Source organism: Seriola aureovittata, chromosome 6, assembly GCF_021018895.1.
Source record: "Seriola aureovittata isolate HTS-2021-v1 ecotype China chromosome 6, ASM2101889v1, whole genome shotgun sequence".
Classification (NCBI taxonomy): domain Eukaryota; kingdom Metazoa; phylum Chordata; class Actinopteri; order Carangiformes; family Carangidae; genus Seriola; species Seriola aureovittata.
Window position 1 is genome coordinate 21,292,354 of NC_079369.1, and position 26,214 is coordinate 21,318,567.

At 41.8% G+C, this 26,214-nt stretch overlaps 1 protein-coding gene across 3 annotated transcripts in view; it reads right to left on the reverse strand.

The window, feature by feature from the left end:
• ddah1 (dimethylarginine dimethylaminohydrolase 1) overlaps positions 1–26,214 on the reverse strand; it is an 86,184-nt gene that overhangs the window by 53,967 nt on the left and 6,003 nt on the right. The window contains exons 1-2 of one of the 3 annotated variants that reach the window (XM_056377778.1): positions 25,841–25,918; positions 25,355–25,681 (exon numbers count right to left, since the gene is read on the reverse strand). The exons of 1 other annotated variant lie outside the window; for it this stretch is intronic. In XM_056377778.1, the coding sequence (XP_056233753.1) occupies positions 25,355–25,648 (294 nt within the window). In that variant the 5' untranslated portion in view covers positions 25,649–25,681; positions 25,841–25,918. Of the gene's footprint in view, positions 1–25,354; positions 25,682–25,840; positions 25,919–26,214 lie in introns of those variants that run through there. One more of the 3 variants, XM_056377777.1, reaches the window with a different exon arrangement.

The window sequence follows — 26,214 nt, forward strand, 5'->3', positions numbered from 1 at the left end:
CTCCCACTGCTCTGGGCCCCAGCGGATGAGTTCTTATTGTGGGTTTGGAGCCCCACAGCAATTAGATGAGTTTATGGTAAGCGCTAAGAAGCGGAGAAGCTTGTCATTCTGTCAGAGCTGATTTCCCCCACGCTCCAAACGCCGACCCCTCTGAGCTGCCAGGGGTGGACGTGGGCCACGGCCGTGTATTTAAAAAAAAGAGTTGAGGGAAGTGGAACGTTTCTGAACCCTGCAGTGATGCAGTTTTTACTTCCTGTAACTACATTTTGTTGCTAAGTGTTTAGAGCCAAAATATGCTTGCTGGCGGCAATTGTGTTTGATGCCTGGCAACGTAAATAATTTTCATCCAGTGAAGGGAGACTGACAGGGAGTTGCAGATATTGGAATATTTTTGTATAGAAAGATGGACCCACAGTGGCTTGGTGGAGCACCCGGGGTAGCTCAGGGCTATGGCCCTTGTCAAACAATTCTTAATATTAGATTTCATTAGTTATATTTACAGTACAGTGCATGCATTGTGAATAGAAGTCAGCCAGCTGCAATAAAAATCCCCAACCCTGAGCCTCCTGTCATATTCACTGAGCTACAATGTCTGTCATCATACGATCCAAGTGCTGTGGGAGGTTGTAGGTATTCGTAGGCTGCAGAGGGAATGTGTATAAACACACAACAGCTTCAAAAGGATGCCAACAGAGACATTATAGAATCAAATAATGGGCAGGTATCCCACAACAGGAGTGAAATTCAACAAATTCTTTCCACAGGCAGAGTAAAAACACCATTATAAACAGTGAAGGCATAGCATTCCCTACATGAATGAAAAAAAGAAAAAAAAAAGAAATCTATGTTGCACCTCCCCGTGCAGTCCCAAGAGCGTTTCCCAAGACTGTTGATGTCTTTTTTCCAAATGCAGTGCCAACAAAATACTTCATCTGCTCCACCTTTTAGGCCTGTGTATCCTCTCGAGTCTCTGTGCGAGTTTCACCTCTTTCCCAAAGTATTTGCTGGAAAACTAAATAAACACTGTCACAAAATGGAAAGGGGTCTTATGTAACTAACACCAGTTGTGCTGTGGCTCAAATATAACAAATTTCATGGCGCTGAACTTGAACACCCTCCCCACCCGACCACATACACACATGCTGTAAACAACATCCACCTGCTCTAACATGTAGTGCTTTCTCTCTCTGTCCTCAGGGATTTGTGAATGATGCCTAAAAAAAAACAAAAAAAAAAAACATATACAACACAGTCATGAGGTGTTGATGACAAAATCAGATGTTTATCAACTCATCTAATACATACTGCATTGATCATTACAGCACTTTGGGGATTATGATACGATCAACCCCATCCACCACTGCTGTACTCCCCAAATCTGGCAGTACTGCAGGTTGTTCGCTGTGATACAGTCAGGCATATCTGTGAGTCACGGTAGAGCAGGAAAACTCGTCTGCAGCTAAAAGGATCGATACCTGAGACTAAATTGATACAGATGATGCAGTTTGCTTTCCAGAATTAAATTAACATATAAAATGACAGTTGAAGAGCGTCACTGGCTGAATCAACGACCGATAACAGTTTCTTGTGAACAACCATGACTGCTGTGTGATGAAGATACTGTATAGTAGTGTCAACATGACAATGCAGTCAGTATGTGGATAACAGAAGGAAGCTTATGTCAGAAACTTTGAGAGGGAGACTTCTGTCAGGCCTTAACCAAATTCCCTATAATCTGATGCCAAAGGCCAAAGCTCTTTAGAGATAGCGCTATTAGCTCTATTAGAAATATTACTTAGACAAATGTAAGTTGTCTCTTAGAGAAAGTAATGGTATAAAAGTGCCCTATGCCTAATCTAATAATATAAATCTACATTGTTCATGAAATATAATGGAAGTAAAAAATAAATGTCTAGTCCTTCAGCTGCTGACAGTAAGAAAAAAAAAAGACGTATCCCTTCACTCAGAAAAGACTTATATGTGAATGTGTGAGAGCCCATTATACAGTGTGCCAGAGGTGTTAAGACCAGAAAGACAACATAGGCTTTGTTTAGCATTGTATATCTGTTTTAGTGCATTTCCAAAGTTTAATGTAGATATCTTACTAAGTGCCTACATACACAGGAGTGATCCAACTGTTTTTAAAGTTTTCTCAGTTATTTAATCTAAAAAAATGTGGATAATATTTTGTGAAACGTGAACTTCACAGTCTCCTGCAGCCCAAGGCGTCATCATCTTCAAATCGCTTCATTTTGTCCAACCACCTGTTCAACCCTTAAAGATATTCAATTCATAAAAATAAAAAACTGAGAAAAGCTGCAAATTCTCAGAGCCTGGAACTAGTAAGTCTGGCATAAATCACGTGATCAATTAATTATCTGTAATGTTTTTTTTTTTTCAACCACTGAATTAAATGACTAATCTTTTCTGTGATGACACAGATTTCTTGGCTCTGCAAGTGCGTGACTGAGGTTAGAATGGTTAGACAAGAGACGAAGCGTGTGTTTTCAGTACGATCCTTGGCGTGAGAACAGACTGACAGCGGACATCACACCACACTGTGACAGCCGCGAGCAGACAGGGGAGGCAACACACACCTCCCTGCCCAGCCCCGATACCTGCCCTGCCCCTCAGGACCTCTCACACATCCACACGCTCACGCACACACAACCTGTTACCCATCATACACGTGTGAATACGTACATGCACAGACATACAGGACTTTTCACTGCTCCATTTAAATCCACTGGATATAACTTAACAATTTATATGAGATTCCAATTAACAGAGGTTCACAGTTCACAGTTCACAGTGTTGTGAAAAACATTTGAATCATGTCCTGCAGGGACTAACTGTTTTCCTTCTAGTTCTTTAACCTTTGGCATAGTAAACCTAACATGTAGGGACTTCTATTATCCAATTTGTGAACATGTCCAAAGCTGCTTAGTACAAAGATGATCAAACTACAGACAGACATATCAAACATCTGAAAATATGCAGTTAATGACCGATACCTGATTATTTTGGCTGCAATGGCTTCTTCAAGTCTGGGCACTTCTCTCTCTTTTCAATCGGATTAATAGAATATAACATCCGCAGTGTTGCCAATGTCGGCAGACACATTTAAAGGGATTGTACTGTAAACCAATGAGCATGATTGTCAATGCAGACATCCATATAAAATCACCACAATTCACCATGACTGCCTCATGTAGCTGCAAGCTGCAGGCCACAGCTGTAGCGTGTGTGTGTGTGTGTGTGTGTGTGTGTGTGTATATATATATATATATATATATATATACACATTTCCTGATGTGTTGTTGAGAACAGCATTAGCTTGTTGGTAGCAGCTAATAAATAAAGTCTTAAGCTACATATACTGAGCAGCAGTATGAAAGAATATGAAGGTGAATAAAGAGAAAATACTACTTTAAAACCTGTGTTGGGTCTGAGCTCTATTAGTAACTGGAAATCATTATTACTCGGCCTCACACGGGGGCATCGTTAGTACTCGGCCTCACCCGGGCGGCACCATTATGTTAACAGTACTCTACCTCATGAGCTGGACACCAAATATGTTAGATTTCGGTTGTTTATCAATTTATTGGCTATCACAAATTAAGAAAATATTAATATTAAAAATATTAATATTAAAGAATAACTTTAAAATGAATTAAAGTTCACGGGGCACCAGCCTAAACTAATAGGCAAAATAGCCAATATGCTTTTAGTCTCAATTTATTACAATTATTCTGGAACTCTGATTAATCATTAGCTTACTAACTATAACCAAATTACCAAATCAATAGTAAGTTACAGTTGAAGGATTGGAATTCTACCGAGTAGAGGTTGGCAATATTCACGCTTATGCAACATTAAACACACCAGTAGTTATACTTAAAAAGGCATTTATTTACAATGGAGCAGAGTAAAGTACAATGTCTAATCTAGCATATACAGGTGTGTGTGGGTGTGTCTGTGTGTGTGTGTGTGTGTGTGTGTGTGTGTGTGTGTGTCTGTGGGGACACAGACAAAGGCAAGATGGCCGACTCAAAGTGGTCACTGTGACCACATGACCTGAACAAAGAAGACTACAAAGATGGCGGTAAACAAAGAAACTACTAAAATGGCCGCTGAGACCACCTAGTGTGTGTGAGAGGGGAGGTGTGAGTTTCTTTGTTAGCCTAGCTCATGTAATCTAAAGGTACCAGGTTAGAGGGGGAAGGTTAGCTTCATGCAGGTTCTAGGACTGAGACGTACTGCTATGTGTGTGAACATACGAGTACTCGATTAACTGTATGACTGACCACAACCTAAGCAAACATTACAACAACAAGACATCAATCAACAAGTACATTAACAAGTTAAGGCTTCTGCTGATTAGCTATGCTGTGCTGTGCTATGCTGTGCTGGGAGAGGTTAGGCCCAGTCCGTTAACGTTACCCGATCCTTGGAACAAGCAAAGAGGTCCTTTCCAGTGGTTTGTAAAATCCAGTGAGTTTGGGGGGTTTCCTGGTGGAATAAAGTCCTGTCTGGCTGTGTTGCTTGCTGTTATCTCCTTTGTTCTCCTCACAGAGTTAGCTGTTCCAAGCTAACTGTGCTACGACTCCTGTTGCTTGGAAAATCAGCTGGCCTTGTGTCGTAGCTGCTGATTCTGAAGAGGATTGGGTTCACTCACAGTTAATCCGAAGCAGGTCGCTGTTGTTGAGGAGAAGAGTGGTTGCAGGCTGCTGTGAGCAGGCCGGCGAGGGAGAGCTGGTTTCTCAGGTAGCAGAGCTGACCTGGGCTGGGGCCTTGTTGCCCTTTGAAGAACCGAGAGGAGAGGGCTGGAGCTGCTCTCCAGAGCAAGCCAAGAAGGGAAGAGAGAGAGAAGGGGTCTAGAAGACTGGTTTTGTTTGGTGACACCCTTGGGGGTCACATGTCACACGCTGGCCCACACTGGCTGGCCAGTGGGGTCCGTGGGGGGGAAGGGTCATCCCCAGGTGTGAACCGTGAGGAACTGTGGGGTGTGAATTCCTTTGTCCAGTGGAGCAAAGAAACATTTGGTCTATTGAATGACTGAGTCCCAACAGTCCCCCCTTTGTTGTCATGATGCCACCTGACGTGTCATCCTGAGAGCATAATGTATAGTCCATTTGTCATTTCATTCAACGGGTAACATCCGGGCATTTGTCAGCACTATCTATCTTGGCTAAGCAAGAACAATCAGGTTACAAAGCAGAGTTCAGATAATAACCACAATGATCGAATAGTGTAAAACAACTAACATGTTTCCTAGTTACTCATGGTGTTAGTGAGGACAGGAAAGTCAGTGATGTTAGTTTGTTAAGGTGAGATATAGAGGGTGGCACCTAGAATGACAAGATTTGGAGTGTCTGGGTGAGTGTGCCATGTATATGCAGTGTCCTAAACTTGTATCTGACTTGATTCAGAATTTAGTTTGCTGCTGCTGCTGCTGACAAACCCATTGAGTCCATCTGGAAGAGTGTAAGGTACCCTGAGCCTACTTACTGTCAGTACTCAGTGCGGCGAACTCTGGAGCGCCGGTGCTTTAAGTTTTCTTTAACCTGTGGCACAAAGCTGTAGCACTTTGAGTAGCTGAAGGAAGAACATTCAGAGGCATTGTCACTGTCTGAATTAACATGGTCAGAGATGACGTGGTCATTGTCTGATCCATGTGTTGACTGGTCCTGTGTCTGAGCCAGAATTTCTGCGTAAGGCCGTCTCCTGCTCCTATTGTGGGAGTGCCTATCTCTACGCACTTGGTGGGCGTGGCGGTTACGCTCAGCACCCATATGTGGCCTTTTATCACCCCCCTTCGATCTGTTCTGAGGGTGATCTTTTGAGGTTACATGTCTGTGTGACGCTAAGGTGTTTGAGTTGCTAGGCTCAGTTGTTTTCCCCCTTGCCTTGGAATTGACCATGGTTTCCCAAGCCATTTTTGTCATTTTCTTTATTTCCTGCATGGTGGGCTTACCTTGATGCGTCATCAGTGTAGCATGAGTGCGTACACAGGGATGGAGGTTTCGTAGGAACAAAGACTTGAAGGTGGAGTTCTGCTCTAAGCCTGGTGTGTTCCTACCCTGAAAATATGCATGCCTCAAACGTTGGTAAAAGTCATTGGGATGTTCATGGCGGGAGTGTTTGATTTGAGAAGCTGCAACCAAAGATTCTATCTCATCTGCAGCAGGAGAGAATTCTTCTGTCAGTGCTTGACAGAGCTCTTTGTAGTCATCTCTGACACTGGGAGGCAGTGATTGCATAAACTTGTGGACTGCTTTTGAGCTGGTCTTCCACACAAGTTTAGTTTTCTCCCTTTGGGTTGCATGGGGCAAATCAATTAAGTTGTGATCTAACTCCCTAAAGTAGTTTTCAATATGTTGATCAGAGCTGTCTGGATCAAAATGTTCAATGTCCTTTGCTAATAACTCAAGCGCTTCGAGGCGGGGGCACTGTGAGGTCCCTACTGATGAAGGCGAGACTATGCTAGCTGGACTAGAGGAAGGAGCTGAACAGCGGTCATCACTCTCATGGAGGTGCAGAGAGGAGGCTGAACAGTCCGGGAAAGTTTTGGTCCTTCTGTTGGAGGGGTGAGCACAGGTGAAAGTGTTATGCATCAGTGGCTGATGGGAACATGAATATCCTCTACCGGATAAACTACCTGTCTCTTCATTGTCAGTTTCAGGAAGATGGGAAGTCAGGTGGGTGTAACCTCTGTCTCTCAGTGGAGGTTGAGGAGCTGACTTCATTTCCCAGGACTTAGGGTCAGTTGGGAATTTGTCCCATCCTCTGAGTGGAGGCGGAGTTAACCTGTCATTAAGGGAAGAGTGTGAAGCAGAGAAACCAGAATCACAAGCACTGACCGATCGTGGTGGAGCAAAGCATTCTGATTTAACCCTTAACAATTCTTCCTTGTGTGAACAGAGGTCTACCTCTGCTGCATGCAGGTCTCCTAAGTAGCGCATGGCTTTCTTGTTAGTTTCCTTAACTTCCTGGAGGAGAAAAGCATTTTGAGCTCTAAGCGATTTTACCTCCTCCTCTAGGGCTGCTTGGCTCTGAAGTGAAATGCTGGTTTGCCTGTGGAAGTTCAACAGTACACATCTTAACAATGGGCCTTTGGATGCAGTCTGAGCATCACCTTTGTCACTGAGTAGCAAGTCTATTTCTTTACTGCACTCACTGGAATTTAACTTGCTGATAAATTCTAGGTAGCCAGGCTTCAGGCTCTGTGCTAGGGAAGAAATAAACTGCTCTACACAGGAGTTCTCCATTGTTGTGTCTGGGAAAGAGGGAGGTTAAACAAGTTTTTCACAAAACAAGAAGGCAATATAGTTGGCTGTGGTGTTGCGCTGGCAGACACCTTGTAGTGTAGTTTGGTAGTACACTAGCCTAACTAAACAATGCAGTGGCCTACACTATGGGGGGTAGCTTCCTGTGGAGGAGGGGCAGCTACACTAGTGGGCATAAAGATTAAGGACAGTAAAGGCAGGTTGCAGGTTTACTGTCTGCTTAAGAAATGTTTCAAAAAGCAATGACTGAGATGCAAGGCAGTAACAGTCCAAAGATTATCTCTTCAAGTCGACTCAGGCTGTAATGCAAGGCAGTAACCGCTAGGTGCAGAACTTGGGTTTCACAGGGCTGATAGCACGCTGTGGCTCTATCTCAGGCTCTATTTCTTACTCAGGCTGAAATGCTTGGCAGTAACAGCCAGGTATAAGCTCTCTGTGTTACACAGGGCTGTCGGCACACAGTGTTTAATGTTAAAGGGAGCAGCAATTCTGACAGCTTTACTAGATAGCATTGAACACGTGGTATTCAAATGCTGAACTGAGGTTCTTACATTTCCTACAGAATAAACTCAACTGGAATTGTTAGCAACAATAGCAGGCTCTTGATACTAAGGCTTAAGTGTCAGCTATTAATAACTGGAGGACGTCTAATATTACTTCAGGTAAAATTAGTAAACCAATTCTCACCACAGTGCACTTGTTTGTAAGTACACCTGGACGTTTACTCCTGTGGTGGACTAAAAATTTTTCAACCTTTGCGGTTTTGGCCAAATTATGAATTTAATATTGCACAATTATGAATATTTGCCAACAGTACTCGGCCTCACACGGGCGGCACCATTATGTTGGGTCTGAGCTCTATTAGTAACTGGAAATCATTATTACTCGGCCTCACACGGGGGCATCGTTAGTACTCGGCCTCACCCGGGCGGCACCATTATGTTAACAGTACTCTACCTCATGAGCTGGACACCAAATATGTTAGATTTCGGTTGTTTATCAATTTATTGGCTATCACAAATTAAGAAAATATTAATATTAAAAATATTAATATTAAAGAATAACTTTAAAATGAATTAAAGTTCACGGGGCACCAGCCTAAACTAATAGGCAAAATAGCCAATATGCTTTTAGTCTCAATTTATTACAATTATTCTGGAACTCTGATTAATCATTAGCTTACTAACTATAACCAAATTACCAAATCAATAGTAAGTTACAGTTGAAGGATTGGAATTCTACCGAGTAGAGGTTGGCAATATTCACGCTTATGCAACATTAAACACACCAGTAGTTATACTTAAAAAGGCATTTATTTACAATGGAGCAGAGTAAAGTACAATGTCTAATCTAGCATATACAGGTGTGTGTGGGTGTGTCTGTGTGTGTGTGTGTGTGTGTGTGTGTGTGTGTGTGTCTGTGGGGACACAGACAAAGGCAAGATGGCCGACTCAAAGTGGTCACTGTGACCACATGACCTGAACAAAGAAGACTACAAAGATGGCGGTAAACAAAGAAACTACTAAAATGGCCGCTGAGACCACCTAGTGTGTGTGAGAGGGGAGGTGTGAGTTTCTTTGTTAGCCTAGCTCATGTAATCTAAAGGTACCAGGTTAGAGGGGGAAGGTTAGCTTCATGCAGGTTCTAGGACTGAGACGTACTGCTATGTGTGTGAACATACGAGTACTCGATTAACTGTATGACTGACCACAACCTAAGCAAACATTACAACAACAAGACATCAATCAACAAGTACATTAACAAGTTAAGGCTTCTGCTGATTAGCTATGCTGTGCTGTGCTATGCTGTGCTGGGAGAGGTTAGGCCCAGTCCGTTAACGTTACCCGATCCTTGGAACAAGCAAAGAGGTCCTTTCCAGTGGTTTGTAAAATCCAGTGAGTTTGGGGGGTTTCCTGGTGGAATAAAGTCCTGTCTGGCTGTGTTGCTTGCTGTTATCTCCTTTGTTCTCCTCACAGAGTTAGCTGTTCCAAGCTAACTGTGCTACGACTCCTGTTGCTTGGAAAATCAGCTGGCCTTGTGTCGTAGCTGCTGATTCTGAAGAGGATTGGGTTCACTCACAGTTAATCCGAAGCAGGTCGCTGTTGTTGAGGAGAAGAGTGGTTGCAGGCTGCTGTGAGCAGGCCGGCGAGGGAGAGCTGGTTTCTCAGGTAGCAGAGCTGACCTGGGCTGGGGCCTTGTTGCCCTTTGAAGAACCGAGAGGAGAGGGCTGGAGCTGCTCTCCAGAGCAAGCCAAGAAGGGAAGAGAGAGAGAAGGGGTCTAGAAGACTGGTTTTGTTTGGTGACACCCTTGGGGGTCACATGTCACACGCTGGCCCACACTGGCTGGCCAGTGGGGTCCGTGGGGGGGAAGGGTCATCCCCAGGTGTGAACCGTGAGGAACTGTGGGGTGTGAATTCCTTTGTCCAGTGGAGCAAAGAAACATTTGGTCTATTGAATGACTGAGTCCCAACACCTGTAACCTGGAGGTGTATGAAGTTTCCCAAGGCCATTTCCTCTGCAGACAGTAATTCCAAAGAAAACTGTTGACACCTTGGTCTACAGATTCAAAGCTTTGAGCATGACAAACAAAAGTCCATTCACCTCCATTGTATTAATGTGGCAGCAAAAATCTGAGATACACCTCAAAACCCGAAAATATAAAACCAAAACCTTCCTCATGGCTCAATCCCACTAGATACAAGTGATGAAATACTTTTGCAATTTGGGTGAACTGACCCTTTAAAAGGTTGTTTGACGTCAGCAGCAGCACAGAACAGATGTAACCGCGACACACTACTGTACACATGCACAAATTACAGATTGGTGCAAGAGATGCAAAAGACGAGCGCTCTCCCCTTGGCCTCCAGCCTCCTCCTCACACTCCGACAACATTGTGGCACCCAGTAGATACATACTGGCTCCTGACTCACCCTCATGTGGAAACTATACACCTGAGTCTCACTTCCTGTGTACGAGAACGAACGGACATGCGCACACAAACAGTAAGAATGTGTGTGTGAATGAGGACATGGGTAACTGTTCATGCACACATTCATAGGATGAATTCATGCATTTCAACAGTAAGGATATACAACACAAAGGTCTGCTTCAGTATTTCACACAACAATCAGTACTACTGCAAATGTGAAGAAGTTGGATTAAACCTTCTCTGGCTGCAGAAGGAGCTGGGAGATGGTCTGACAAATTAAAATGCAAAAAGAATGACCACACCAGACATTCTGTTGATCGCTCCTTATCTGTGCTCGAGGCTACTGGCTCGAGGCTACGGTATTATGGGTAACAAAGCCAACAGGTTTTGACAGAAGGAGGAAGAAAAAATGCATGGATGATAAAATATGTTTTTTTAATATTTGTGGGTCTTCTGCATCGATTACAATCGTTGTTTTAGATTGTCCATTGGGAGTCCAACAAGTTATGTGAGTGCAGTGCTGAATTGGTGGAGCACTCTTTGTTTGTTTGTTAGTTTTGTTGTTTTTGGTCACTTGGTCAGCATATTAGCAACTTCCAAACTTGTTACTAACTAACTTGTTAGCAGTTGCCTATGAACGCATCCAGCAGACACAGAGCTAATTAGGGTTCATTTGGTGTCGTGCTTCTGACCAACTCATGAATATAAGTCCAATATTCATTCTCCTTTTAGCTCTGTTTTTGTTCTCTACCAACTTGTCAGGCAGAAATCTGGCTCTTTAGCTGCTAAATACTAATAGTTGTTGCTTTACGTATTGCTAACGTAAAAATAATGAATGCAGCTTTAAATAAGCTTCAGTTTTAATATTCTTAAATTGAACTATTTCCTTGTACTGGGCTTTTTAAATCTGTACATATTCCACAATACATGCTGATACCCGAATTATCCAATTTGAGAGAAGCTTTATTCCGAGGAGACAGGCTATCAGAACAGCTGTAATATAATTTAACATTCAAACAGTTCAGTATCAGAATATAAATATCAGCTCATGTCTTCTTTCTCTTAAAGGCTCGTGAAAAGACTTGAACTCCTTCCAGCTACGAGTGCTTCTGTACTGAGAGCATTCAGCGCATAATGAATGTTTCTGTATCTTGCTGAATCCTCTAAATCACTGGGTCATTAGCCTGGCCTCTGTTAATCCCACTTAGTTCAAATTGCTCAGTGATTCAGGAGTCCATCAGTAATGTCTCCTGAGGGAATACAAATCACACTGGCATAGAAAAAGCACATGAACCTGTTCAGAAACATGACATTAAAACACATGGCTACAACGGGACCACACGTATTGTTCAGCAGCTGAGATTCTCTCAATACTTCGGCCAAGATTTACTCACTGTTGAATTTTATCTGTGAGCGTGATTAAAAACTACTCTGCAAAGGGCATTAGTCAGACTGAGTGATGGAGCAAAGAAAAATGCTAACTCAGACAGGGTGGTTCTGGACCGAAAACAGCATCTGTGAGATATATCACTTTCATCAAAGACTGATGAGTATGCCTTCGCAATGAGCTAGAGAGCAGAAGAAGTTCATACAGAGACAGGAACGTTTGCTCCATGCTGTGAAGGACAGGCCAAAAACTAAGAGAAGACACGTGCAGCATGCATCAAAGACAAAGTGTTCACACTGACGATGAGTTTATGATTAGTGAATATGTCAACAAATACAGAAGGATGCATTCCTTTTCAGAGGCTGCAGCACTAACACAGGTTCCTTGTGGAAAGACAAAAAAGAAAAAAAGTTGTTTTTGCAGAGAAGAAACAAGAAGACAACTGGCAGGAATGAAGTCTAAACCGGAGTGTGCTGCACAGACATATCACTTCATGTTCCAGTCCGAAAGATAATTTTGAAACAATATTGGCTGTGTCCTGAACGTCGAGCAGATGTGAAAACAGTACTTTTGCCTGGGCAGTGCTCTGGAGGCTTTGCATTTTCAACAGACGTCGCTACAGCAATGTAGAAAATATGACTGAGCCTTGCTTTAGCTTGTCCTCCCAGGACGCCGTCCAACAATGAGACAAGAAATTGTCATGACTGAGTGTCTGCCTGCTGTCTATATCAGGGAAAAAAGATAGATGGAGAAGAGTGAAAGCGCTTGTCGGTGTGGAATTTAGTCGGCATTCATATGCATAACAATAGGTTAGCTCTGTGTGCATCTCTTTTTCTGTTTTCCATGGATTTAACAAAGACTAGTTATACTGTGAATGACTACAAAGGTGTGAAAGGCCAGTCTATTTTAAGATGCGTGTTGAAACGGATGTTGGCATCATAGCAGTGTGTCATTGTGCGTCAGGGGTCCAGTTCACGCTGGCTTAATCTTGACATGTAAATACAAAACCTAGCCCTTCCAAGTAATGTGAGGCAAAGGGGTGAAGAGTTTATAATTTGCTCAGTGTCTGTGAGACAGTTCGCTCAGAAACAACACGAGTGGAAGTGACACATAGGGCCGAATGTTACAGTAGCACTTTTTCAACAAGGAGGAAATGCAATGGAGAACTTTTTTTTCCAAACTAGTTAGAAAGCCTTATATGATAATTTTCATCATCACATTGATTCCCTTGTTCTTTCCATTATAATATAATTGGTGGTGTTCAATATTTCATGGCTTACTTCACTCTTGATGTAGCTCCAGATCACTGGGAACACTGCGCTCTTTCACACAGAAAACTCGGTGCCAAAACCAAAACAGCGTCAGCCGTGTCTTGTCGACACTGCACTGAGCCCTGCCTACGCCACATGTCTGCATACTCACGCCTTGATCGTGTGCAGAATTTGAGTTGATTTTCAGCGAGCATGAGCTCATTGGAAAGGAGACCACTTAAAGTAAGTAGTCTGACGGTGGGTCCCTGTGATGTTCTGTCAATTTAAACTGCCAACTGGGGAAAAACACTATCACATGAACCTCCTGGTGATAATTACAAGTAGGATGTGAGGAGTGTTATGACACGACACATTTCAGCATTCTTCACAGTCAACATTTCCATTACATTACTGAGCTACTTTAAAAGATGCACCTGTTAATTAACACAAACAGTCATCTTCTTCAAACAGCAAATCACGTCTGGACCGCAGCATCCTGTACAAAGCATGCAGACAGACTCTGTTACTGCTGCAACTAATGCTCCTTTCCCCATTATTGCCTTTAAAAAGGAGAGAAAGTGTTGAAAAATTCCCCTTACAATACTCCACATCCAAACGTGGCATCTCAAAATTGCCTGTTTCGTCCGTTCACCAGTTCACCAAAACACCCTGAAGTGTGTAAAGTACAGTCATATGAAAGAAACAAAAGCAGAAAGTCCAGGTTATGGCTAAAAGCGAGATCTCATTAGCAAGAGTTGGTGCTAGACAATGTGGTTCAAGCATCTCAGAAACAGAGGACCAAAAGGGGTTTTCGCTCACAAGCAGTAAGGCATGGTGCAATAAACAGTTTGATTATGACTGAGTACTGACACATACTATACATCAGTATATTATCAACAAGTGGATGTACTTGGGGAGGGCAGCAGGTGCACCACTTCCTCAGACACAGGCATATCTCATGCCAGAGCTGGCAGACAAATCCAATCAACAGGCCTTGAGATAAAATGAAGCCTGTTAAGACTGTTGTTGTTCATTGGCAGGGAAAGCAGAGAAAACTGGGCATTTAACCACTGGTGTCAACTGGACTGACAGGCAAGACTGATGGTTATAGCCTGCAAGATGTAAAAGATTCTCTAGCCTCTCCGGCAATCAATAAAGTTGATGTTGACAGTTTGTACCTCTCAGGGAGTGTGTTTTTTTTTTTTTTTTTTTTTTTTTAAGTGGGAACAAAAGGGAGGGGCTGAGAGTGAGAAGTCAAAAGAGTGACAGAGAAAGTAAAGAGAGAGAGATTATAAGAGCTTGCAGAGATTTATCTCTATTAGTCTTGACTGATTTGTGCTGTGATTTGTGTGTTTACAGAGTGCAGCAAAATTTGGCAGAAGCAATCACAGTGAAGTATTTATTTGGTTTATTTGGTAACTTAAGGCCACTATTAAGTACATAAATACAATCCTACTGCATCCACTGAGTTCTCAGTATTAGAGGTGTGTGTTGCATAATCTGCCTTCAAACAACATCTGTCACTTCTGTTTAAACAAAATGAATGTGGTCAGCATGCCACCTAACACAAAGTATTTCAGAGCTCTTCTCACGGTTTTTATAGATGCTTTGGAAATCCATAAGCATCAGTACTGTTTTTATTGTTAGTTCTGTCTTGGAGTACAGGTGCTCAGGGGGGGTTTATACATTTACTCTCATCAACACTCTTGGAATCAAAGGTCAGTGAGGCCGCCCCTCAGACTTGATCAAATAACAAAGCAAAAGAGGAAAAGACTAAAAGGTAATCATTTCCCATCACTAGTTAAACATTACCAAGCAACCTGCTCTACCATGCAAAGGGCTTATTTTTGAGAAAAATACAAACCTTGGAAAATTCTCAGGTATATGGAAATAATATATATATATATATATATATATATATATATATATATATATAGTATATCTTGACATAAAATGTGTCTCTTTATTCTGAAAAAGCAAAATCACAGAATCAACTGTATCTCCTCTCAGGTTATTTTCCTCTGTATTCATCCTATGATGGTTTTGACTCAGACAGAAGATAAAAGCTGACATTTTTATGAAATGAAAGAGACTTTGAACCCAAAACCTTCAAGTGAAAAATGGGGTTTATTCCTCAGATTATGCTGCGCCCTCTCTGACCTTAGCACAACTTTTCTCAACACCCCCATGCCTGGCCCACTTCCTGTCTTCCACCGCTCAGTCTCACATACCAAACCAGACATTCACACACTCCCGGTGACGGCTGAGTGTGACCCGGTCATTCTGCAAGGCTGAGAGGAGTTCCTGTTCGCGAGCCTCCTGCAGCTGTCTCACAGGCTGCTGTACTGTGCTGGCTTGAAGGGGTTGTGGTGGGTGAACCCGGGGCCAAAAGGGGGCAGGGTTCCAAGGTGACAGCAGTGTGGGGAGAGAGCTGTCTGGTCTATTCATTCGGTCTTTACACAACACACATAAGAGGCAAAGTCGTGGCACGTGTTGGCCGACCCATACAGAACACACTGTGGTGATGATGCTAAAACAAGAAACTAGAGTTACCGCCTCACAGTTGTATGCCTCCACCAACCAGTCAAGTCTGTCCACACTCATAATATATGTAGCAAAGATAATTTCATAAAAAGGTATTAAGGGTATTCTATCATAATTAGCGCTTGAATTCTTGAGTTATGGCCAAAAACGTGTTTTGTGAGGTCACAGTGACCTTGACCTTTGACCTCCAATCTAATAGAGTTCATCCTTGCCTCCAAATGAACATTTGTGCAAAATTTGAAGAAATTCCCTCAAGGTGTTCATGAGAAATCATATTCACCAGAATAGGTGAACAAGTTCGCTATTCCTAGCTGATAAAGATTTAAGAAATGGACCATCGCCTCACTATGTTAAGTATGTGAACAGGCAGTCTGTTTTGTGGTCACAAGCTATGAAGTATTAGCTAAACTCCAAACTGTGTTTCAGAGTCTACAATATTAATGCAGTTTAGAGTGAATGGGAAATGTTTAAGTTGGCTAGCTGAGCTTTTTGGTCATTTAGCCTAAAGGTAGTTTGGTTTTGCAGGTTTTGAGGTATATTGTGTTATCTTAAATGTAATTAAATTTATTTCTAAAGCTTACATCTTTATTAAATGGCATTTTATCACATCAGGTCAGATGTGTCTCTTTTGCTCTTACAAGCTACCATTACTGTTGTCAGTTGGCTCCATTAGCTACACAAGTTACACACAGCAGTTACTGGGCGTAAATGTTTAGCAGCAACTAATCTCTATGTATGAACTCATCTTTATGTGGTGCAGTCCACTTTATCCACGAAATGATCACATATTAAACAATTATGTTATAACAAGACTAAGCTGGAACTTGGGAACAGCCTGTGCAAGCAGCTCCTAACCTTTTTTCTCTACAGTATTTACACTTGCATCCTCACTATTCCACTATTGACCCTGTTATTTAGTCTGGTTTATTAAAAGTTAGAATAACACAAGGTCCTACTCAAAGTATGAGAAGCTCGGTTGAGATGTCCGGCTAACTGCAAAAGTGTTCATAGTGTCCTCATTTTCATCCCACTGGTGGATCTCAATGGGTTTTCAATGTGAGCACATTTTCAAGCCAACAAAGGACATTTTGGCAGCACAGTAATTTACTATCGCTATTATCGTATTACTGGAAACATAATTCATTTTCCTGTATTGAAAGTAGGTTAACCTACATTGCTCAGTCAAAGAGGGATTTTTACAAATCGGTTGCAGTTCAATTCAACTCAGTATGCCTTATTGGCATGTATGTCATGCCAACATTATGTATCAAGGAAAATAACATTTTATATATATATATATATATATATATATATATATATATATAATATTCATACTGGCAGATCATCTATTATTGAGTGGTTGATTCATAGCAACAATGATCCTGATATTCAGGCAATTAAATGTAAATGTGACCATCTTTATCTGAGTAAGACCTTAGAAAACCTTATACAATGACACTATCCTCTGTGAGAAAAAGAATAAGAGACAGAGGATGGGAGAGGCAGCAGGATGACGAGACGAGGACTCAGACAGACAAACAGTGAGGGGAAGGGCAGGTTAAATGTGGTAGGAATGTGACAGACAGTTGGGGAAGGCACGTTGACCCCAGCCCACATACTATTGGCGGGTTCCAGGTGTCTCACCCGCCTCCCCCGTTCACACGCGGATGTCAAGCCTCCCTGAAGGAAACCAGGTCGGTTCCGTTAGGGAAGTCATATAAGAGCGGGGAGCGAGGAATCTGCATCTGCAGGCTGTCTAGTCAAAACAAGGCTTCAGTGCTGTCTGGTGTTAGTTTGGGGGCAGCTACGTGAGGCATGACCGGAAAGGGGCCAGCATGGACACATAAACTGCGAGGACTGAACCTAAATATTACGTCTATAAAAACATGACCTAAATATTGTGTCTGTAGAGCAGAATTTTCCATCCTGTCTCCAGACTTAAATTGACACCTAAGCCTTTTACACTTGTTTTGACAGATTTTAGCACTTTTTAATGACCATTATTTCCCAGGCTCAGTGAGCTTAACTTACAGTAACTTCTTACAGCAGTATGCCATTATCAGATACAGTACATATCGGAACTTCTAAAACAGTTAACAGATACACTTTAAGTAACCACAGGGTCTGAGCAGAAGTAATAAAAGGTGGCAAGTTTAGTAATCACCTCATGGCGAATTCAGACTCAAGTTCACTCATTCGATAAAGCTAAATCACACTTCACTGCTCAGTTCCCTTTTCGCTTGAGTAACAACAGCAGCAGAAAAGTAAAAAGCGAAAAGTGGAGAATCAGAAAAGGATTTTCTTTTTAGGCAAATAAGTCTGACTTCACCGCCGGACTGAGAGGCTGCCATCACAACGTGAAGAGAGAGAGAGAGAAAATCCAAATAACTGAAGTTACTGGAAGACAGCTGAAATTACTGTATATGAAGCAGCTTATCAGAGTTCAGCAAAATCATGGCTGCTGGGTTGAGAGTTGAGTCCAGCTTTTACCAACGGTACTGCAAAAGGGGCGCTGCAGAATGTTAAAGCGCTGTACTTCATCCAATTTCAACAACACTTCCAGAAAATCCTTCCAGCTTGGCTAATTAAACTCTTGTAAATCTCGTCAGAGCTATTCATCTGAGCTGACATTTGAGTGAGCTTTCCAAAGTTTCAAGAGAGGGAGAATCTAGAGTTATATTGGTGACGTTGCTTCACTTTGTTGTGGTTGTATATGCAGCGAAAATGTCATTGATCTGCTACAGACCGTGACTGCAAATAATATTTATTGAAGAGATGAAGTGCGATGGAATCGGCACCGTAAGATAGACAGGTGCAAAAACACCAACTTGATCGAAATGACTTAGTAGCAGATACCTGCCCTGCTCCTGAAGCAACAATCAGCAATCACCTTTAACGTAAAAGCCACATGTCTGCTGAAGCAAAACTATCACACCTTTGCTATTCTCTTGAAAATGTCCCTCCAGAAGTTTTGGGCTCTATGAACATGCAACTGTGGCTGCAGTGGCAATGCAATTTTCCTCACTTACAAGTCCAATTTTGTGACGTTTGGCATTTTCAATCATCCAGACAACCTGCTTGTACTGAGGTGGGAGAAAAGGCACGTGTTTATGCAGATTGGGTGGCACAGTGCAATTTTGGAAGTAGTTTTGGCCTGAAATCAGGCTTATGCTTTCGCCTGCTCTGACCACAATGTCTTGCAAAAGCAAGCACAAAGAGCATTTATTGTAGCTTTAGCTCATGGAGGCACACATACAGACCTCTCCCAAATCACAAAACTCCATATGGTATGCTTTGCCTCTTTCAGTTTGATACTTGCTTTGCTACAAGATATGCTCTTCGGTGCGAGAGTTTGGGTTAGGTGAACTGCTCCTTTAACTGCCTGATTGTGGAAGAGCAGCTGATTGACTGTGATTGTTCAGCTCTTCACTCTGCCACAGAGAGGAAACCCAGATACATGAATCATAAGATGACGATGTTGTTTTGTGGGTCTGCTCACTTTAGGAAAAACTTAAAGCTGAATTTCAGTCTACCATTTGATATGTTGACCTTCTAAATACAAACATTTGTACAGAAATTACCAATAGCTCCGTGTGCTTGTGTCAGGAAACACTAACTCCTGTACAACCGCTAACTTTCACTTTTGGTCTGGGGAGGGACCAGACGAGGACAAGGATTTGGACATGATTCTTCACCAGCTTCCCACTAACAAACTATCCTAATAAGTGCCAAGTTAGCAGAAGCACTAAGTCCTGCCACATCAAGAAACCACAGCATCTCAGCTCTGCTACAGGGCTATACTCAGCTGAGATGTAATGCTACTGAAAGTGTTTAATACTGTTACACTCTTCACTTGCCATTGTTGAATTATTCCAGAAGCTAATCATTTTTTGCAGAAAATGAATCAACAGCTTAATGGAACAGATGATTTTAGACTTCTATCTGAAGTCTGTCTAATGGTTAGATCTAAGCCCTTTGTGGAAACAGCGCCTGACCTGTGTGCAATACAATGGTACTTTATACTCCTCCAATATCTGAGTTTTGCAATACCCTTCCACCCTCCCAAATATTAAGCTGTAGAGACATCTGAACTCTTTCACCTGAGCTGGTGCTGAAAAACGATCAATGTAAGTATGTAAGCAAGCAAAAACATGTGAGTTTTGATTGGCACAAGGAGTGCCAGCAATTCAAAACCTGCGTCAGTGCATCTAGAGAGTACAGTGACGACACTCTGTAAAACAGTCCACAACAAGTGCAACAATTAAACCTACCACGTACTCATCCACAACAGATGTGCAGTGCACCCACTTCCTTCCTTTGTGCCACAGCATGAATACTTTATGACATTTTCAATTAGAACATTAATAAGCTGCTGGATTTAATTTTCTTCTTCTTCTCAATGTTGAAAAAGCTTGGCATCTTATCTTAAAGTTACTAAGGCATAAAATAAAGAAGATTTCCTTCTAGATCTGCAATGATTAGTTAATTGCTCGATTCATTTTCTGTTGATTAACTGAAAATCTGCAACTATTTTGATAATTGATTAATCATTGATTAAGCAAAAATGCCAAATATTCTCTGGTTCCAACTTTTCTTGTTTTTCTTTGTCGTTTATGACACTATTGAATAAATAATATGAATAACTGAACATCTTAAAGGTTGTGAATGTCATTTTTTCCATTGGCAGATTAATGGATGATAAACATAATTAGTTGCAGCCCTAGCCATTTTTCATTATGAATAAATGGGTTCACAACAAGTAAGAAAAAAAAGGTTGTCTGACAATCTGCAGCTCTGCATCAAGCCTGGTGAACAGTTTCAGCTTATCATACTAATTTTTAGTATTTTGGAATAATTAACTCTGCCTCTTTGTTGTGAGTGTTTTTAGACAATGTTCCAGTCTGCAGAACACAATAAGGCAGTCCATTTAGAAAAGCATTTCCTCCAATAATAAAGCTTTTAAGCCACAACCTAATGGATAAGATCCCTGCAACCTTCAAGAAAGTTTAATAACTTATTCCATCCCATATTGGTGGTCTCAACCTATACAGAGGAGAAGGATCAAGTTGCGTGAACCAACTCGTTCATCTGCAGTGCGACTTTATAAGCGATTACAGGAACAGAAGCAAAAGGAACTGGAAGCAGCAGATCTGACAGAAGACGCCAACAGACCAGAAAACAAAATCCCACAGCATTTAAAACAGACCAAAGCAATAAACAATCATTTTTATGTATTTTATGTATCTCTGTTTCTACTGTGTTGCCAAAGACCAATTTCCATTCAATACAAATCTAACGGACGATAAAATTTTAACTTATAATAATTGATTCCTCCCAACTCAGATAAGAACACCTCTGAATTCCCACACCAATTATCTTGCAGCATTGCACACCTGCCCTCCACGGTATCCCAGTGAAAGATTTTAAGCAGAACGTGTACTGGCAGCACATATAACTGTCCTGGCAAACAATAAAGTGACCTGAATTTTCTTTACAAATTTAAGATTAGACAATCACTCGCTTGCCCCAACAGTATATTAATATCTGTATAACTCAAAATTGACTTACAATAAGTAAGTTAGAGTCACTCAGATAACCGGCCATGTTAATGACAAGAAGTGACAGGTTCTTCCTTCTGTCTGCAACTGAAACCGACAGAAGCTTGCCAGTGAGTTGGCAGCAACAAATGGAAGACTCAGAGGACCTAAAATACGGGAATGAGGGCAGAGAGAATAGACAGGACCATGGTCAAACCATGCAGTAGATAGAAAAACCATTTCCTGATTCTCAATGATCTTTTAGTTCAGAAAACAGACTCATCGGATTAAATACATCCAGTATGTTTGTTGACTCCTGACAAAAACTTGATTATCTCGACTCAGTCTAATACTCAACTGGTATCACAGCATTAGGAAGCAGTGTTGTAATGTTGCCCAGTCTAGATGCAATGCTGCTGAAATGTCAGTCCTCGCTATTCAATCAACAGCGAATGGGAAGTGTTAATTATTTCAACACAGCTGTGTCTGAACCTTAGACTTATCCTCAGAGCTTTCAGACATGACAATATAATCGTAACTGTCCAAGCAAAAGCAGACAGGACAGGCATTCGTGAAGACTACAGGAAGTGATTGATCACACAATAGCAGTTCACTTCCAGCTCCATGAGCAAAACGATTTATTCTACAGAGGGCCGATAAAATGGCTAGAACCTGCTGTTTGCCATTTTCCATAATGTTTCAGGTCAAAAAAGATGCACCGAATAATTACAGCACCATCTGCTCGGAGGTGAATAATAAGGCATCGCTCACACACTATAAGTATACGCACTATTGTTAAACTTACAACAACATTAGAAGATTACAATCATTATAATCATTTCCGACATGCAGTGTAATACAGTTGCAATCGGAAATATTCAGGCCCCCAAAGGAGGTAAGGATTTATGACTTTGAACTTTCCTGCAGAGCCAGATTTTACTTTAAATTAAGTTTTTATCAGTTGAATGATACAGCAAATGAACAAAGAAAATGATATTTTTGTATTTGTTAATACTGCCAAGGCAAAGAATTACTCAACCCCTCCATAATATTGCTGATTTTAAAACCTACTGTGAGCCTGGATGACCTAAAGTTGATTAAACCCCTGGGAACTCAATAACAACCCTTAATTCGCTTCAGCTGTGATGTGTTTCGATAAACATCACCCACGGATGTGTTCAAGGTGTGTTGCAACCATGTTGAAGACTAAGGAGCTGAGAGAGGAGATCATTTGATTGCACAAAAAGGACAATGGGTATAAAATGATTTCCAAGACTTGGAACATTCCTAAAGACACCATTGGGAGCACTGTACGGAAATTCAGGATTTACAGCACAGCAGAGAAACCTGCCTGGCTGTGGGAGAAAGCCCAAAATTTCATCATAGATGTTCACCATCTCATCAGGACTATGGAGAAAAACCCCAGTGTTACTGCACAAGACTTAAAGGATGACCTGATGAAGGCTGGGACAAATGTGTTAGTGCCAACCATAAGAAGCTCACTAAACAAACAAGGACTAACTGGCCGCACTCCATGATGCAAGTCATTCCTAAACCAAGAAGCACGAGAGGGGTTGACTGGAATATGCCAGAGGGAATTTGGATAGGCCTGCAGAGCTCTGGGACACCGTTCAAAAACAAACAAATCTTTTAACTGTTTGGCAGTTTGCGGGAGGAATACTATCCCTACAGTGAAGCATGGAGGTGAGTCGCCGATGACGTCGGGATGTTTTTCTGCTGCAGGAACGGGCAATCTTAACCGTTTGACTGGCGTCATGGATTCACTGAAATATCGAGCCATTCTGAGGAGCAATCTTATGCTTTCTCTGGTGAACTTCAACCTTTTGACTGGACTCTCCAGCAAGACAATGATCCCAAGCACACTTCCAAGTCAATCAGAGCTTGGTTATGGAATCAGTCCTGGGATGTCCTGGATTTAAATCCCAAAAGGAAAATCTTTGGTGGGATTTAAAGCAACATGGAAACAATCAAACCTCAATGAGCTGGAACGTTTGCATGAAAAGAGTGGGCAAAGATTCCAAGACAGAGGTGTCAGAAGCTTGTCAGCACTTACCAAAATCACTTATTAGAGGTTCTCAAGGCAAAAGGATGCTCCACCAAGTGTGGTTGGGGGTTGAACTCAAAATTATGTCAACTTACGTTATCAAAATAAATAAATATTATTACCCTGTTTACTGAGACTTGTTGTCTATTTTCATTCAATTCCATACACATCATCAAAATACCTTTCAAGGTGAGAAGGGTTGAATATTCTTGATTGCAACTTTATGTCACACACCAGGGAGGTTCAGGAAACAAACTGACTGTTCAAAGACATGATAGCTGAACAGATAGCTGCACCATATTTGTTGCCATAGCAGCTGTTGTTAACAATGGGCAAGATAAGAATGTGAAGAAACTTTTGAGAAAGTATTTGCACTTGGAAATGTTTGGTTCTTCGGAGATAATGACAATGTTTGGATACAACTCGTACATCCTGCATCACCAGACAAAGAAATCTAAAGCTCAAGTTTTACAGTTCTAATAATTATGGTGATAAAAATGTGTTTAACTGCATTTTGAGTGTGGTTACAGCCATTATTCCTCAGTTACACAACCATTCAATTGTATTATGAAAAGGCACTCTTCTCTGTGTGTGAATACAAACAGTCCAGAAATATGGATCGTGGTATTGATGAACATTATTACCAGCAAAATGACTGTCCCTTTGTCTCTCACCCTTAAACCACTTACCACTACATGTTCCCCAACTATCCAACACAAGCTGTAACTCTCACTTCAGTGTGAGACATTATTTTGATTTTTCAGTGCATCCAGCAGGCCACAGCGCTTTATCTCACGCAATGATAATTAAATGTCATTTTCACAGATAATTTTATCTCATTCTGAATGAAAGTATCCAATTCAGCTGAATCACTTATAATTTTGCCAGAGTCAATAAATACTCAGCATTCACTGGACGCAATCTGTGATTTATACAGGCCTGTTTCTGCAAACATGTTATCTAAGTGCTTGTAGCTCATTGTTTGGCAATTTTCCGTTCATCACAGATGACATCTCCCATGAGCAGACTACGGGAAAGAAACCAAATCGCTGCTATAACTGTATGAAATGTGAAAGATTTCACAATTTAAATGTGACAAAGGGTTCTGGCAGAGGGCCGATGCTGATGGTGTGCACATGTGCATGCAAATGTAACTTGCAACACGTTCGGCATAGATGAAATGTGGTGGCTGAAGGTAGCAGCACCAAAGCTTTTCAATCAATATCCCAGCCGCCAGTGAGGCTGGGGACCATTAGCACCAGTGAGCCAAGTAAAGTGACTCTGATGTGAAATGACAGGGGTTTTCACAGAAGCTGCCCTACCGTTTCCCTCATTGTCATTCACATATGCACGCGCTCTCTCTCTCTCTCTCTCTCTCTCTCTCTCTCTCTCACACTCACGGCTACCCTACACTGCAGCTACCCTCACTTGGCAACTGAATGTACTCATACTGTTGTTTTGTTTTCAAAAAAATGTCTGTCAATGTCAATTCATTCATTTCAGCAGTCATAAAGCCTCTCAGTTCCTACACTACATGTCTGGGTTTCATTTTTTGTCCTGCTTTAATCAGCCAATTACTATTTGAGTTATGAAGTAAGAACTCTTGACATGCTTTTAGGAGCATCCCACAAATTATACTGACAAGCCACGTATAATATGAAGTGACAATAATAACCATACATTACCACAAAAAGTACAATGTATAGGCTGTTCAACATGAAAAAAAGGTCAATCATTTTCAAACTGCAGCTTAAATAAGAACATCTATGGTGTGACACAAGCACATAAGATACTGTATGTAAAAAAAAACAAAAAAAAAAAACATTGTCGTTTTTGAAATGGGCGTCTCCTCGTGCATAATCACCTTAACCCTTTGCATAGGCTGGTGCACAATATGGTTAAAATGTGATCTCCATATGGCAAAGCTGGTGATTTGTGCAGCTTTCAGAGATGCTGGCGTAGTTGAGGGTGCACCCTCCTTAAATCCACGTTTAACAAATTTGTGCAGATTTCATTAGGCAGCACACAGCTGTAGCGAGCGTTAAATGACTTAATGATCAATTGACTCAAAGACTTAAAGGGGACATCATGATTTTAAAAGAATACTATTTGTTTGTTTTGTTTTTTTTTTAATCCATTGCTAATAATCGCCTACACACTGTCACATAGATAAGACACTTTAGTATTTATCATTACTGCATGCAGCCCCTGCAGTTCATTAATTGCATGCCAAGTGAGCACACCGGGCGAACGAGGGGTGGAGGACTCCTTCCTCCTCACTTTCACTTTCACATCAAACTTTTTGTTTTATCTTTGGCACAATGAATCATGCTGACACTTCCCCTACCCCTACCTCTCTCCTCCTGCTCTCTGCCCCGGGTCTGGTGATGAGCGCCGTGTCACCGCACACCACGGCCGCGTCCTCCACGAACACGCAGTCCGGGAGCGACTCGTCCGCGGGGAGCTCGACCACCTCCAGCCCGAGCCTCGTCCTCAGGACCTCGACGTACGCCTCGTGCTCCTTCTGCGCCTTGGTGAGGTTCACCTCCGACTGGCTGCTCCGGAGCGCTTCTTTGGCCAGGGACGCGGGGATTCCCCGGACGACGGCGTGGGTGTAATGACCAAAACCTGCCATTAAACCAGCCATGTTTTGCTTTCCCTTCACTTGGCACGCTCAAATCTGGAAAAAAAGGACCAAAAAAAAAAAACCCTCACAGACAACTCAGCGAATGAATGAGAGAAACTACTATTAGTTAACTCGAAGCTGCCTGGCTTGCTTATTTGTTCCCCGTTAGTTTACTGGGGTTTTATTCTTTATTTACAGTAGCCTGCTACATACAGTGTCAGTCAGCCCTGCTCCAGTCTCCAGGCGAGCGACGGCGCTTCGGTGACGCGCACCGACAATCACGTGTAGCCTGCGAGTCTGTCAGCCCTCAGTGAGGCGTCCAGCCCAACAAGTGACAGTCAGAAACACACTGAACCTATGGCTCAATCAGTTCCACACGGGATCTGCAAAGTAGAGCCTGCAAGTCAAACTATTTCATGCTAAAAGTCTCTTGAAAAAGTCGACGATATATTCCACATTATTATTATTATTATTATTATACATTCCATATTATTTCCTCATATTTCCATAGTTACTTTCAGGAATATTTAAAGGAACTAGTTAGCGTTAGTAGTTAAGTTATTCATCTACTATTTTGATACTAGATT